Genomic DNA, 17,487 nt, shown 5'->3' on the forward strand with positions numbered 1-17,487 from the left:
GACATTTAGAGAGCAATGTCATAAATATTTCAACAAAGTTGAAAATTTTCATTAACTCAGAGGTGCATATGATATTTCACATGTCAAAGTTATCAAAATTAAAATATCTCTGGATTACTGCTGATCACTAGTCAATAACCTCTTCTTCATTCTTAGTAAAATATAACTGGTTTTCAAAGATTTCTACTTCAAGTATCTATATACTTATATAGATATATAATTTATATATTATATATTATAATGACATGTAACATAAAATTATATATTAACATGTTATAGATGTATTATATATTATGTATAAATATGTAATATATTTAAAGTAATGCTCAAAAAACTGATACTTGAAATTCATTTTCTGGCACTTGGTGTTTTTGTCTTTAGAAAGGTTTAGTGGTACCTAATTGCTACTTTCAGCCTGCTTTCAGTGGACCTTAACATTGGAGAGGAAGAGAGAGCAGAGCCCAGGATTATCTCTGACAGACAGGCACCCACCACACTGGGCTTTTTCTATGTACATAGATGTCTGCAGAATGACCTGTGAGAAGCTAGGGTAGCTGTCAACGCACACACACCTTTGTTTCTGCTAATGTTAACTGCGAAGTGTGCAAAAGAAAGAAACAATGAACTAAGAATGGCCAATCAGCTCGAAGTAATAAAAAATTTCCTGAGATGGGCTCTAAAAACAGAAAATTAAATTCTAAGGTTTAAAAAGCATCTTTTGTAAATATATGCATGAATACAAAAGCCAACATCTCAACCAGAAGCCTTCCCTGATCTTCAGGAGAAGGGGACCCTCCTCATTTTCATGGTTACACCAGGAGATAGATAGCTCTTGGAGACATGACCGTCTGGTTTGGATCAATTTTCCCTTCATGAATCTCCTGTCAGACCATAAGCACTGCAAGCCGTCCACAACAGAATGATGGAAAGCCACACAGTGTAGGGGTCCAGACGTGAGCTCTCACACTGCACTGACCAGCTCAGCTTCCACCTCTGACATGGCCACATGTTCGCACCATGATCTGACTGCTTTTTTAACCTCTATTCCTCCTTTCTGCTCTTTTGAAATTTTCAATTTCAACTTTTTCTGATCACGCTTATACATCCACCCAGCCCCCTGTCCTCTGTTCTCTCATTTTACTGACTGTTGGCAGCCAACTCAGCCCCTTGATTCATCCCTTCTCATTAAACTGAATGACAACTTTTCTACCACTCAGGTCTTCTATCCCTTTGTCCTCCTAAATCACCTGCTCTTCAATTGATCATCACAACAATTTGCTAGAATGGTCTTTGCTCCTATATGGATGGAGAATAATCCCTCGGGTGCTGTTTCACCTAATCCATGCTGGCCAGCCTCACAGAATGTCTATTATCTCTCTCGCCTGGCTGTCTCAAAGCCAAACCCTGCATTCAGGTCCCTCTTACTCTATAACACACTTTATGTGTCTCAGAAGAATGACAGGCACCAAACATGAGTGTCCCTAACTCCCTGCCCTCTCTTCACCTAAGGAAAGTGGCTGCTCTGTAGGAGGCCTATATCCAGGTAACTGAGACAGATGTCCCATGCTCCACACCCTCTCTTTGCCTGGAAGATGCCTCTGGTTAACCAGCCATTCTCTTCCCTGTATTTTTTTAAACTGTGTCTGCACTAGCTCATCTTGCTCAGAAGCAAAGCACAAGACCTCAGATTGCAAATCTGCTGCTAGATTTTGCTCCTTTGCCCCTTTCTTATTCAAGTCAAGCTTGTAGAAACAAGTCTGCACTCAGTGCCCCACCTCCTCCTGGCCTTCCATTGCTGTGGCCAGGGCACCAGCCTGGGATATGGAGACTCAGTGCCTTTCTTCTCTGCATCCCCTGACATTCACCAGCCATTGCTTACAAGGTGAGATTTCACTCCCACAGGTTATGTGACTTCTTCCTGAGAAAACATTTGTCCACAGCCACCTGAGACTTTCCTCACAGCAAACACCTGGAGGCAAGAGCATCTGTACATATTCTGGGGCTTTCCATGCCCCCAAGTTTGTTCCTGTAAACATGGGGGCTAGTCCCAGGAGGCTAGGTTTGCAACCCAGCCCCACTTAGTCCTCAGACCATTACACAGGGAGGATCAGACAGTAGAAACATTATATGATCATACCTAATTCAGTTCACAAAGCCACTGTGTGCCAAGTCTGACAATGAAGCTCACGTGTCCCCATCTCCCCACACGATGACTTGTGTCCCTGAGCTGCTATTGTTATTCTCACTCCTAAATGATGACATAATGTCTTCCACTGCCTCAACTTCACCAGCTTGGTATTCCTCTCACTTTTCCAGGTTACAGAATATGCTAAAAATTAAAATCGTTCTGCCAATAATTTATAATTCCTTTCTACCTATATAATAGTTGGAAAGCTAAAGGAAATAGATCTGTGCCTATGTAATCATGAAATAAAGAGCAGGAAAAGAATTTCAATTTAAATTGCAAGGATTTCTTTTAATTCTGTCCATGGGCCTCAGATGCTCTCCTGAGACCCAGGGGCTGCTAAAATTCCCAAGGACCCTTTCACCTCTAAAAAAATCTTTTATCATATCATGTAGCTGAGGATGAAGTTTAAAATTCAATGTAGGATATCTTTTAAATTTCTACTTTACAGCACGTGGGTCCATTTTACATGTCTGATAAGCCATATAACATTCTCTGCCATCACAGAGCTCAGTGCCCATTTTAGACTGGCTAAGTCTGCCATGCTCTTTGCCAGGCTTACTTTTATCATTATTTTCAATAAAGCATTTCAAGTCATCTTTAAGTGAAAATTATTAATAACAAAAAGACAAGGTGATTCACTGCATAATTTTATTATTGATTTTTCCTAGATATTTTTAGTAAGCTCGGGTCTAAAAAATTTTTTTCTGAATTTTTTTCCTAAATAAAATGAAGTCTGACTTCAGGAGACATTTTCTAAGTTGTTTTTCCAAAGACCCCAGATACCACTCTGAAGAAAGTATCTGATGAAAAGTGAACTACTTTATACAAGAAATACAGCATGAATCTCGTGAACTATTATAGTATCAGTGTTTATTTGTGTTTCATTTGACCTCCAAGTAATAACATTGTAAATTGAAATAACATTTGACAAAGTGACTTAGAGCAAGCATGGCTAAACAATGTAACTGCACAGCAAACAATTCACCTGAACGAACAGCGCAATGATGGCAATGCCATGGGGCTTCCCAACTGCCTCGTCGATGCTGCCAAACAGTGTGGAGTTCCAGTGGATCAGGTGGAGCTGAGGGTGAGACACAGACACTGTCACTTAACGTACTACTCAGAAAAGCAGGCATTAGCCCATTCTCAGGATCTGCATGGCACTGAGCATAAAAAGGAATCACAATCAGTCATAAGTGCACTACGATTTCAAGAGAAGTCCCCCTATTTCTGTTGCTCAGGGCAACTCAAGGATTTCACACTGGATGAGCAGTCTTTCTTTAAATCCAGGCCCCATGGGTTGCAAGGGAGCAAAAACTACAGGTCTAGACAAACACTATTACTCATCCGAAGGATGAAGGCTGGGTGTGCATGCTCAGTGGTGGAGTGGTAGTATGCTTAAGGTCCTAAGTGTGAACCCTAGTACCAACAGAGGGGGAGATGAGATTATGACCTGTAAAAATTGCCCAGTATTCCCAGAAGGGAACCTTAAAAAGCTATTCTCAAAATCTGATAAATTATTTCAATTCTCTGAGAATATCCAGAAACAGTAAACTGTTGGAGGAGAGGCCGTATTTTCAAAAACAGGTCATTTCTTTGGCTACAGATAAAACCTTATCTGCAAAGCAAGGCCAAACAATGTCTGCACTATTCACCTTGCAAAGCTGTGTGGCTTCAGGCCTCTCTAGAATGTGCACTTGTTCCTATAGCAGCCATACGCACTGTAAGCAGCCAAACTGGCTCCCTACATGACTTCCACATGCACCCCACCCCTCAACCTTCCACACCACTCACACAAAATAAAGAAAATTGAAACAATTTCTCATTTAAAAAGCAACTTCTCTCTCACCAAAAATACAAACTTACCTAAAATTTGATCACTATACATTTTAACATTTTAAAAAATTCCAAAAAGACTACCATAAGGATAGCCTAAAATTTTGTTTTCACCTGTTGGATTTGTCTACAAGCTTTTTAGCTTAGTATTTTTATAGGTCCCTTGACTGTGAGAACGAGTAGGTCTCTGACTCTGGTGCCTGCTCTTGGGACTCATTTCCTCCTGTTGGGGTGCCATGACCAACTTTGATAAGATAGGTTTTGCTTCATCTTATATATTTTATTTTGTCATGTTTGGTTGTTGTCTCTTAGAAGCCTGTCCTTTTCTAAAGAGAGACAGAGAGGAAGTCGATCCAGAGGGGAGAGAAGTAGGGAGGAGTTGAGTTGGGAGGAGAGAGGGAGGGGAAACTATAACCAGGATATACTGTGTGAGAAAAGAATCTATTTTTATAAAATTAAAAAAAAAAAAAAAAATGAAAACATTAAAAATAAAACTGACCACTAGAGGGAGGTAGCAAAATCAGTAATGGAGTCAGCAACTTGAGGCCAGGCTGGGAAAGCTCACCAGGGCTATCACTGTACAGTGTGAGCTGTCAAGGCACTGCCTTTATGAATGTATGAATGCAACCTCCTATCACTCCTCAATTAATGATAACATGGAGAATAATTCTAAGCTTTCTTCTGTGGCTGCAACAATGGCTTTCTAAAGCCCTGTGGTACAGATAAGGACCGAAGGCTCCTGGTAGATCAACAAAGCTCTGAGCCCTCCTCTGGCAGAAGGTATTTTTAGTCATCATGTTCAGAGCTTAAAGGACATTTCCTCATAGCAATATTATTGGGCACTTTTTTCTAAAATAAAGCATTAACACTTTCTAAAAACACAAATTTTGTTTTCTGTTGGAGATGCAGTCTAGTTTGCTTTGCTTCTCCTCCCGTCAGCCGAGTCACCGCTTACACCTGCCCTTAAGAGACACTTGCGCTCTCTTTTAAACACAATAAGAGCCTTAAGGGTCCCCACTCTCCGTGTGCACAGTACATGGTGACTGTCTCAAAGGGTCTGTACACAGAGGGGCAAAGGGGGACCTTCTAGGAAGGGAGCCTAACAAAACCACATGATCAAGGTCAGCCTGCAACTGTCACACAGACAGAAGGTGTCTCGATATCTAGTGTGGATGGCATGTACTTCTGTGCTCTTCCTCCAAGTAACCCTTAACTACAAATAATCATGATTAAAATGTCAGGTAAAACATCTGGTCAGGACATCTCAGAACCGTCAAAATCATCAAAAAGAAAGTGAGAAAATGGCGCAGACAGCAGGAAGTGAAGAACCCCACAGCACTAAGGTATCATAAATGGGATTTTGAGACAAAAAGGAAATTCCCTAAAAATTAAGGAAATTTGAATAAAATATAGACTTAATAATGTATCAGTGTAGGCCAGATAGTGGTGGTGGTGGCGGCGGCGGTGGCGGCGGCGGCACACACCTTTAATCCCAGCACTTGGGAGGCAGAGGCAGGCGGATCTCTATGAGTTCGAGCTATAGGGTAAGCTCCAGGAAAGACAAAAAGCTACACAGAGAAACTCTGTCTCGAAAAATAAAATAATAATAATGTATCAGTGTTAGCTCACTAATTCTAACAAATGTATGTTGAGAAAATTGCTATGGGACACACAGGAATTTTTTTGTATTATCATCACAATTTTTCAGCAAATTTTAAACTGTTATAAAAACAGTGATTTTTCTTTCCTAAAGAAAAATAAGGGAAACACTAGCATTTCAGCCATCCCAAGATAAAAAAGACAGCAGCTATCTGTGGTCCCCACCTGTCTAGCACAATAATTCAAAATAAAATAAATAATTCATAATAAAAGTATCAAAGGAGTCTTGACAACCAGTTCTTCTTGGAGACCTGGAGGCTCAGGACCAAGAAGATTCCATCTCAAAGTCAACAAACAGCCTTCACTCTTACACCAAAGGACCGTCATGGTCCTGAGACTTTATCTTCTCCTGAAGACAAGAGAAAGACACCATCTCCACATGAAAAGAGATTAGATGGCCAACTTAAGTTCCAGGCCAGTTTCCAACACATCCTGGAAGTTGGCCAGCCTGCTGGCTGTGGCCCACAGCAGTAATCAGATGCAGGGTCTGTGGCACAGCACACTATGTGTTTGCTGCTTCTCAGCGTTGGGCTTGCTCTGCTCTGTAGCAGGAATCTTAAAAAGGTCTTATTAGTAGAATCAAACCTGAGGCCAGTTATTGGGGTGAATGCTGGAAGATCAGAGAAGCAGAACAAGCCACAGCCACCTTACCTTGCCAATTCCTCAGCTGATCCTGTTTCCTCAGACTGGAAGCCTCTGAGTCCTCATCCAAATGGGTCTCAGCTGAACTGTGCTGCTCAAAGCCTAAAAGCTTAACCAACCAAATGCTTCTGGTTCCTGGTCCTTACGCCTTAAATACCTTTTTGCTTTCTGCCCTCACTCCCTGGGATTAAAGGCTCACTTCTTGGGATTAAAGGCATGTGTCACCATGCCTGGCTGTTTCCAATGTGGCCTTGAACTCACAGAGATCCAGAGGGATCTCTGCCTCTGGAATGCTAGGATTAAAGGCGTGTGCTACCACTGCCTAACCTCTATGTTTAATGTTGTGGCTGTTCTATTCTCTGACCCCAGATAAGTTTATTAGAGTGCACAATATTTTGGGGAACACAGTACCACCACAGTGCTCTTCAGGGCTCTGCGTCCATACTCCTTCTCTGAGGGACACTGTCATATCATGCTACAGACTGGAAGGCTACAGCAGAGGGAATTCATTTCCTCATACTTCCAGAGGCTGCTATGATGGCAATGAGGTTCTGGTACAAGCACCTCCATGTGAGGTTTCTGTCCCTGGCCTGCAGGTGGCTTTCTCTGTGTTGTTACATGCTCTCTCCTAAATGTGTGACTATGTCCTAATCATTGCTTGTTACAAGGACACAGTTATATTGGATGAGGACCTATGCATAAGTGTCCTTTCCCACTTACCTCTATAAAGAATTGATTTCCAAATACACTCATATCACATGTACTAGAATTCTCGAGGGACAGAATTCTGTTCATAACCTCGTCCATTTATCTCACCTGAGATAAGCAAGCCCGACCTAGCTGCAACCACTTTGAGTTGCAGCCACCATGCCCACCCTGAGTAGCCATCATGCACTTTCCTGCAGCACTATTTCCATCTCACTGGCATGTGGAGTTCTAGGACCAGACCCTAGCACTGCCACTGCCAGGAAAGTGCCCGGTAGCTTCACTGCCACTTGAGATAAACCAAGTAACTGCAGCTTGAGTGAAGCCAGTTTTCATGGCCATTCTCTAAGCTCCTCCTCCTCACCCAAGTCATGGGAAGTCACTGTATGCCTGCCCACCTTTGGCCACACTTCTGATGGTGAGTTCTCCTGGTGCTTTATAATACCCTGTCAGCCTGATTCTTCAGCCTCCAGGCACCTTCTGCCTCCGGCAGCCAGGTTTTCACATGGGATTTTCCCAGAACACTCCGGTTCCTGTCTTGCAATCATAGCCCAGTTTGTTTGGTTTATTCCGATTATGTCTGTTCTCCCCAGCCCTCCTTTCTTCCTCTCATTTTAGCAGTTCTTCCTTAGATGAATGTCAGTTCAGTTCCTTAAATCAAAGCCACAGAAATAGGGAAATCACCAAGGCAAGGGCAGAACTAGAAGACCTTTGTGGAAACCTAAGTCTGGCAATAATAACAGTGAGCTGGAAAGAAGGGGGTCAGACTCAAGGTGCTTTAGAGTTTTCATAGTTCTAATATGGAAACACTAAAGCAGCATAGGATTACAAAGGTAATATTGTGTTACTTAGAAGCAATCAAACTTTCCCAACAACCTCTTTTCTTTGAAGGCCTTTCTGGCAGCAGGGAGAATACACCAGAGGCTGGAATACAAGAAAGGTGGGGCCACAGGAGATCCACTAGAAAACTGCAACAGGATTCTCTGCAGGTTGCTTTGGGTGGGAAGAGGAGTAGGGTTATGAGTCAAAGCCTTGCTATGTAGGCCAGGCTAGCGGAGTGCTTAGTGCACAGCCTAGGCTAGCCTTAAACTCGTGGTGTTCTTCTCCTTCCTCATCCTCCAGAGGCTGAGACTACAGTCATGCACCACCATGCCTAGTTTTTAGTACAGTCACTTTTATGTGTTAAATTGTTATAGAACTAAGCTATAGAGTTCAAGTTGGCCAAACACCAGTCCACATATTGTTGTGAAGGTATTTTGTAGCTATGATTACTATTTAAATTAACAGACCTTAAGAAAATCTAGTTGCCCTCCATAGCATTGGTGAGCCTTATCCACTGAGTTGAATGCCTTGAGAACAACTTGAGTAAGAAAGAATCTTGCCTCCAGGATAAGACAAAATCCTACATCAGTTTCTTACTGAAACCCCAACTACAAGGCTAAATTCTGCAAGAATGTCCCACCCCCAGCCTTCCCTGGGGATGTGAGTCTGGCCACCCCTCAATCACGGAGACCAACTCCGTAATTTAAATCCTTTCTTCTCTCTCCTTTCTTCTCTCTTCTTCCTCCCCTCTCCCTCACCCCACCCTTTCCCTTTGCCTGAGGACAAGAGAGTAACACAGGTTGTATAAACAAAAAGGAGAAGAGACCAACAGGGGTCTACATCTGAAGAAGGCTAGCTAGCTAGCAGCAGGGGCATGAGGAGAAAGGGGCCTAGTGGCCAGATGGGCAGCACATCAAATCTACTCCTCTAGGACTGAACAGGAGGGGGGGGGCAAACAATGCTCCTGGATAGACAGGTTTTCAGCTTCTGCTCCTACTTATTTTTACCACATGCCTTCTCAGTTCATTTCTGCTACACATCACTAAATACATAATAAATACAGTACTCTTTCTTATCAGTAGTGTCTTTCCCATATTTACAGTTACCTGTGGTCAAAAAACTGAGCAGAAATTGTGTGTTTGAAATAGCTTTACCACACTCATTATTATAATTTAACTCTTAATTATTAGTTATCGGTGCTCTGTACTGTGTCTCATTGATAAATCACTCTGTCATTGGTATTTATATATCTGAAAATCAGTTCATACATATGGGGTTAGAAAGATCCAGCTTCAGTCATCTACTGGAGGTCTTGGAACAAATATCCCCAGATAAAGAGAGGCCCCAGATAAAAGAGAGACTTTATTAATATGATAATGCATAACTACAATTTTTTATAGAATGTACATTATTATGGTTTCTTCCAGGGGAGGCAGTTCAACAAAGCACTCTGGAGACAAATGGGTTTGAATTGAAACCTACACATCAAGGCTGTAGTTTACAAAGTGATGAGCAGCTGGAAAGGTAGATGGAGCCACTTTCCCCATCATCTTATGTACTGGCTTCTGAGAGGACCAAGTAGACAGGAGTGGAAGGGCCTCAGAAGACAAACTTCAAAGGCAGACGTGGCGGCGAAAGGGCAGACTTGCTGGGGGCGTGACCGACTACTACAAGGGCAGAGGAAACACTGAAACCTGAGCACCTGCAACTCCGGACTCTCAGAAGCAATGCACTCTCACAGACCTCAGCCAGAATTACAGAGGCAAGATTCTCCTTTCAGCCTGGCAGCTGCAGCCCTGTGAACTTTCCAAGTCACTAACTACCTCCTTTGAGCATGAGGCTGTCTGTAACCTAAGGAGCACGGCACTTCATAAGCTCAGAGTACCCACTCCTCTCTGTCTCCCTGTGGGCTTACTCCTCCTGTATGACCATCCTATTTTTCTGTCATTAGCATTGGTTATCTATAGCCAGCAAGGGCAATGAAGCAGGGAGGTGAGTCTGGGTGGGGGTGAAGAGCAGCTTTTCCCACTTACAGTGCAGACCAAACACAGCAGTGTGGCCGGCTTCTGCTAAGGACTGGCTTCACCGTCTCTGTATCAATGCTGCCGGCTTTCTGCTAAGGACTGGCTTCACCGTCTCTGTATTTGCTGCCAGGCTTCAGATGGCCCACTGTGCATAGCCACCTAGCTCCTTCAAAGGACACTGGAATAAAGCTGACCCCCCCCAGGCCAGGACCCAGCTGTCATTAGTCTGGAAGGAACCTGGATAGTCTTTGCCTTGAAAATGCATGGTACAGACCAAACCCAAACTCTTACTGTGGCTACCAAACACCCTCAGCAGGTCAAAGGTCTTGCTTCCTTATAGCACGGATGTGTCAAGGCAGCAGAGGATGGTTTTCTCTGACAATCAAACCCAGCCTTCCTCACTCAAGACAACTATTTTCCCACCCACAAGGCCTCAGAAAGAGACAAACGTTGAAGGGGTTAAACTCTCCCACTCTCACAAGTGGACTTAGACTCCAGTCTTCTGAGAAGGGCAAATGAGTGTCTTTGCCAACAAAGGGCCATTTATCTACAAGACCCTCAGGGTCAAGGGAAAGAATGAACACAGGAGTCTAAGTCAGCCTCAGTGTCTCAAGGACAAACCCAGCAGCCCCCTTCTGAGCCACGTCCCAGCTTGTGCAGATGTGTCCCAAAATGATAAGACTAAACCACAGCCAATTAGAATATACTAAGTAACTGCTGCTTGCTTAACCAATTACGTAGTTGATCCTGAAACTCCCCTTAGCTGTGCTTAAAAAGAGACTAAATGACCCTCTCAGGGTCGCTGCCATTTTATACAGGTGTTGACCCCTGCATGCTGGAATATTAAACGCTCTTTGTTCTTAGATACTATTTGAGTCTGGAGTCTTCCTTCAGCATTTCCTCAGACCCTACAATGTTCTAATGATCCTACCAGAAATGCTGGCTGACCAGGCTGCAGTCCTAAGACATCAGACCACAGGCTAACTTACAGCCTGTTGTTACTCACCCTCTTCTAGTTTCAGAGAAAACCTTTACTGAGTTTTCACTGTGAGGCTCACAGACTCCAGTTTCCTGTAATTGATTGGGTGGCTGTACCATTAGTCCGTGAAAAGCATTAATCCTAATATACTTAACTCACAGCAGCAGACAAATGTGTCCAAAGTCGTGAAACTCTGATATGCCATAGTCATATGGCTATTTGTTTGTCACTGCAAAAAGTAAGTTTCAAGATTCCATGGAAGCTTAACAGAAAGTTATCTTCAAGATAAATGGGATTTATTATGAACATAAATAACACGGCAGCATTAAAGCACAAAAGAATGAATCACTACAATGGAAAAAGCTGTAAAATCTGAGGCACCTGTGACTCACCAGTCTCCCCAGGCACTCCAGTGAGTTTTCTGGAGTCCTCTATCTGCAAATGCTTAATGGCATTTCCTTCCAGAGGTTTTCTTGCTACCACAAGCAGAACAATTCCAGAACTGACACCAGTTCTTCTCAAAGGTGCACTCTGGCTGACTCTCAGCAAAAGGCTGCATCTCCGGGGCTTCAGAAGAAAGCCTTATCTCCACTTAGCAACGCCTTTCCTGCCCCTACCAGATTGTATTACAGAGTTCCACTAATCTCTCCAGACCCCAGCATTCACATTTCCTCTGCTCAAAATCTCTAACTTCCTTTTTTTCCTACTCCAATCAGATCTAAACATTCCTAATCCCTTCCTTCCCCCTTAACAATCGAACGCTCAATGCAAGAGTGACCCAGACTCCTCAGAACTTCTCCACTCTTGTTACCTTCCTCAACCTCACCTTTCCCAACCCTGTGAATCCTCTCTACCCTCTGGCCTCACCCGATATGATAAAAAAAACAGACTGGAGAAGGTGGTGAGCTGTGGGACAGGAGGCTAGGGAAAGGGACAGACAAGACTATAAACTAACAATCCGAGAGACAAGGAAGAAAGGACGGACAGCTAAGATCCCTACCAATATGCAACCAAAAGTAAGAGGAGTCGGTTTTAGAACTTGGTGCCCTGTTCTAGACCTCTGAGATAAAACTGGAGGCGTCCTGAGAACGTAGACTCCAGGTGGGGGGACACACCTGTTGTGTCTGGATGCCCCCTGACGCACACATGCTGAGTGCCTGGTCCCCAGTGGGAAGTGCTATTTTGGGAGTTGGTTAGAAACTTTAGAGGGTGGAACCTAGCTGATGGAAGTAGGTCACCAGGAAGTGCCACTGAGGGTTACACCTGACACCTCCCCCACCCCACACACACTACTTCCTGGCCACCACAGGGTAAAAAGCCTTCTCTCAAAAGGTCCTGCTGCTGGGGTGTCCTGCCCATGTGTACGCAATCAGGTAGCTGTGGAAAGAGGCCTCCAAAACCACCATCCAGAACTCTGAAAGCTAGGATCCTCAATAACTCTAGCCCCTTTGGTAACACAACATACCTTTAATCCCAGCACTCTGGAGGCAGATGCAGGCAGATCTCTGAGAGTTTGAGGCCATCCTGGGCTACAGAGCAAGTTCCAGGACAGCCAGGGCTACACAGAGAAACTCTGTCTTGAAAAAAACAAAAACAAGTCCTCATTGTCAGCTTAAGCATCAGTCTGCCTGTGGGCCTAAGATAAATGACAGAGCTGAGCTTGGAAGAGGGGTGAGATGAGAAAAACAGACCTATCAAACAGTTTCTGAAGGAACTCAAACAATTCCAGACTTCTGTTAGTGCAAATGAGAAAAGATTTTTCCAGAAAAAAGCAGCCATGGATCATGTCAAGGCTTCAAGAGCTGCAAAGAACAAGGGATGGGGGTGGGGTGGGGGGGTGGGGACTGCACGTGCTTTTGTTTTTTCTTTTAACATTATGTAGAAGCAGTTCAGAGACAAAGGCAGAATGTGAAAGCATCTACCAAAACAAGGCAAGGCCATTCCTCCTCAGAGGTGGGTCGGGTTGTCAGAAGACAAAGGAGCCAATGTGGGCACTAAACAACTGTAACACAAACAAGGAAAATCAGCACGCCTGCATTTAAGCACAACTCAACTCAACTTTCAATCTTCTCGTCTATTCTCTTAACAGTCCAGAGTAAAGTGGAAGGGCATCACGCAGGCTGCTGTGAACTTTGAGAATCATAAGCATTCACAGTGACCTCTGAACTCAGACATAACTGAATCAAGACCTTCCTCCCAATCTGTGGTCATGAAGCACCTTCCTTTGAGCTAGGCTACCACAGCAGACTTCCAGAGGACTCCAACACCAGGTCCTGCCCTGGGTCCTGGATTTGTTCAGCTGCTTTCCTTGATGCCAAAAGAAGCCAGCTATGGCCAGTGAGGGGGGTGTCAAGCAGGCAGCATGTCAGGCTCAGAAACTGAGTGTCTACTTTCCTGCTCTTCACCAAGAAAGGTATTTTAGAAACATGCATTTGCATAGCATCTGGAGGAGCCAGGCATTTTTCATGGTGCTAGGGATAAACCTCAAGGCCTCATACACACTAGGCATACAGAGTTACGATTTTTTTTAAGAAGGGAAAAATATCCTTATGCTATCAAAGATTGAAAGACAAAAAGGTATTAAGTATTAAAATACAAAGAAAAAGGAAATCACAAGTGACTGAGTATGTGTTTGGAGGATTAAATAGCACTGTTTCTCTCTAGAGTCACTCAGTGCTGTGTGACTCAGCTCATCACAGGCAAAGGGGGTTTAGTGCAGCACTATGAAACTCACTATCAACGTCTAGTGTAGCTGGTATCTGAGAAGTACATTTCACAATGTAGACAGATGTCACTGTGACTCATGGAACAGAGAGTGAGTTACTGGAAATTCTCTCTCAACCTGACACCCACTTGTCATGGTTGCCTAAACTTGATTAGGAATCATGTCATAGGAAAAAGAGAAGCAAGATGCTGAGTTCACCACTGACAATAACAAGATGGTATTTATAATATTCCTTGGGGTAAGAATCTACCAGTTCAAAGGCACCCAATTTTCTATGTAATTTATAAAATGACTTTTCCTTTGGAGCAGCGTTCTTTCCTCCCTGAACACTGACTTCCTTTGTTCCTTGCATATATCTGCCCTGTTAGGAATATGTCATTGTGATATCAGCAAGCTCTCTCCCAAAATGAAGATTCCTGTAGGAAATTCACCATGAAAGATTCAGAATGCCTTTTGGAAAGGCTCATGTGAGTCAAAACAATGAAAAACTGTGACATTTAAAAATATTTTACACTCACTATAAAACAAAAAACCTAAGACTGATTTTATATGGGAAAAAATTATGAAGAGTACTGATAGTTAAATTGGTACATAAGCCAAGCATGGTGACCCACACCTTTATTCACAGCACTCAGGCAACAGAGGCAGGCAACTGTCTGTGAGTTCAAGGCTATGTCTACATAACAAGTTCCAGAACACCCAGTGCTGCATACATAGTAAGACCCTGTCTCAAAAGACAAAAAGTATATAAGTATACTAGAAATTTTAATTGCATGGTTTTTTTTTTTTCCTTTTTCCTCATATGTCAAAACTAATTTTTTGGCATTGGTTTCCTGGATCCCCAGGAAATAGCCAGTTACTTTATAAAGATCTGAAATGTAGGTTATGGATGTAACTAACCTGTTATAACTTAATCTGTACTATATTTATTATTTTGTATAATAAAGAATGCAAAGTAAAGAGACTGTCAAAGGGTCTTGGTGGTGTTGAATGTCACATAGATTAGGTCGGTTCATTTGGTAGGGTGAACAGTGGTAACAACCCACTTTCTAATGGGACGCATGCCACACTTGAGGAAGAAGCTCTAAATCAATGGCTGCATTCCTCTAAGCATTTACTGAGCATCCGTGTTATTATGGTTTTAGTGTTCATAGCTTTTGGCAACAGAAACACAAAGACCTCAAATCTTTTTTATAAAAAGACCCATAACTAAAAATACAAATCTTAGAGCCTAATGGAAGAAAAGGATGAGCGAAAGGATTAGTGCACAGTGAAAAACCTGGACGTCCCAGTCTCCTTGAGACCCTGGTCTCTGTATCAAGTGACTCATTCCTTATTTACGTTGTTACAATGGCAGATTCTATCATGATCATTCCTACGGTTTGTCTCCTGCAAGGCACATGTCCCAGTTTAGAACCCACGGTGGCAGCTGTTGGACGGTAAGCTGCTGGAAGGGGATTAGGTCCTCCAGAGGCCTGACTGTCTTTCCTGCAGACTGAGCTAACTTCTGTTGCTGTGTGTTCCTGTTTTCCTAAGGTGTCATAGTTCCTACAAGAGTGACTTCTTAGGGAGCAAGGCCAACCCTGTGCTTTGGCTTTTTAAGTGTAAGTACTCACCCTTTCTGCTTCTGCTGCAGTGCCACAGTAGAGATTCCTCACTAACAGTGAGCCAGCTCTTAGGACTCCCCAGGTCGAGTGTTGGGAACTTGCTGAAATTTTTCTCTAGATCAATGGTTCTCAAACTGTGGGTCATGACCCCTTTGAAAGTAGTATATCAGATATTTACAATTCAATTTATAAAAACAGCAATTGAATATCAGATAGTTACATTATAATTCATTACAGTTATAAAATAGCAACAAAACAATCTTATGGTTGGGGTCACCACAATATGAGGAACTGGTCCGCAGCATTAGGAAGGTTGAGAACCACTGCTAGATAGACACATGCCATTATCTCCACCCTTAAGAGTCAATACAGTTGGTTTTCTATAAGAGTCTCTGTCTGATGTGAAAAGAATTTCTTTAATGAGGGGTAAGAGCTATAATTATTTGTGAATAAAAAAAATTAGTATTTAGAATACAGTTAAAGATTTTTTGATTTAGTAAAGTAGGAGTAGTGGCTCCCTTCCAAGATCCACGATGTCACCAGCTCCACATAAGTTCAGTATGAGGCATGGTTTCCTTCCTGTTGAGCCGGCCTTAAATACAATTGCCACCAAGATATGAACCCTATTGCACCCTCAGGAATAGAGTACCACACTGGTTGTTGTTGTGGTTCATAAGTGTCACAGCTAGGTAGGAGTTTTAAAGAACAAGTAATTGTGAGGTACAGAGCCACAACTGATATATCAACAATACAGCTCCTGTGCCCCAAGGCTTAGGAAACATCGTAGAAAATGGAGCAGAAAGATTGTAAGAGCCAGAGAACCAGGAAATCCATTGTGAAGTTATGTCTCCTCGCCTAGTGGCCTAAAAATGTCAGAGAAGTTACATCCATGAAGTCTCACTGACTTGGCTGCCTAAATATGACCCAAACAAGAATAACCCAATAGACATGCCAACGTGGAAGTGGGAAAGCTCACAAGGCCTCACACCTAGAAAAAGAAGTACAGGCAACTTAGGAATGCTAAGAACAGGCTAAATTGTCTGCCTTAGAGGTAAGTCCCTAACTGTGTATCCAATACCATGTGGTCAGCCCCAAATCATAACCATATACACACAAGTAACAACGAGCAGAATGGGTAGGTTGTGTGTGCATTTATAAACACATATGCAGCAGTAGTAAGGAAAAAGAGGTCATGATTTTGAGGGAGTAAGAGGGAACATGTAGGAGGAGTGGAAGGAAGAAGGAGAAAGGGAAAATGATATGCTTTTTTACTTTTTTAATTAATAAAATAAAAGTTAATACCTGGGCACGTCAACCACCTGACTAAAGGACCCCTTTCAGGAAGGTGGGTCTACCTAAGCTATGTGCTAAGGGACTAAAATAATTAACTATTTCTTTCATGGGTTATGTGTTTTTCCTTCCTCCAATTCCCACCTCCTAGTGTAGTCCCTGTGAGTCACAGTAAGGTACAGCTGGACCACTGCTTACGTCCTTTCTGGCATAACTTTTAGTTCCTCTTTCTCTTTTAGGTGCCATCCAGAGCCTGAGCATGTGTTCTCTGGTATTTGGAACTCCTTATTCTTTCTCTACAGCTGCCATCCCCACTGTGTGGCTGCCTGTCCACCATGAGGCTGGCCGGCATGCTGGCTTAGCTGGGTTGCATGGTTTGTTTTCCCTTCTCTTCCCCATTCTCCTTTAGGCAGTTGCCAAGGTTTACAGCTTGCCTGCCCTGAGTCTTCTTTCAAACTCTAATAAAACTGTCCTTAAGCTTTCATTTGAATCTGTTCTTAATGTCTTTAACTAAGGAGACTGAGAACCCCAAGAGGGAAGCCCAAAATTACTGCCACTACCTGTTTTCTTTGTAAATTACCCAGTCTCGGGTATTTTATTTTAGCAACAGAAAATAGATGAAAACAATCACCAATAACAACTTCTACAAGAAGTGAATGATGACAAAACTTGTGAAAAATAATCTTTCCAGGGTGGCATAGCCACTACACGCCAGCAGAGGCAGAGCCTGAACATAACCAGTGTGGCTTTATGCTAGCTTATTTCAAAAAAGGAAGGTCAAGGAAGTCTGAATGGGGTAGAATCCAAAAAAATAAATGTTCATGCAAAGACTAGACAAATGGCAAACCTTTCTGTAAAGACAAAATAACCAGAAGAAATGGATTGTGCAAGCCAAGGAGGACTAGTGACCCAGGGAGACTACGCCAGAAACAATAGTACATCTGAGCGGCCATATTGCTGGTAACTGTGGAGCCACTACCCGAGCTGAGTCTGCACTACAAAAGGAACTA

The 17,487-nt window shown here is 42.9% G+C and overlaps 1 protein-coding gene across 2 annotated transcripts in view; it reads right to left on the bottom strand.

Annotated features, from left to right (window-relative positions):
- Ca8 (carbonic anhydrase 8) overlaps positions 1–17,487 on the bottom strand; it is a 104,031-nt gene that overhangs the window by 38,050 nt on the left and 48,494 nt on the right. For both annotated transcript variants that reach the window (XM_036178683.1, XM_036178684.1), the window contains exon 4: positions 3,174–3,269. In XM_036178683.1, the coding sequence (XP_036034576.1) occupies positions 3,174–3,269 (96 nt within the window). The remainder of the gene's footprint in view (positions 1–3,173; positions 3,270–17,487) is intronic.

The sequence above is a fragment of the Onychomys torridus genome, chromosome 2, assembly GCF_903995425.1.
Source record: "Onychomys torridus chromosome 2, mOncTor1.1, whole genome shotgun sequence".
Lineage (NCBI taxonomy): Eukaryota > Metazoa > Chordata > Mammalia > Rodentia > Cricetidae > Onychomys > Onychomys torridus.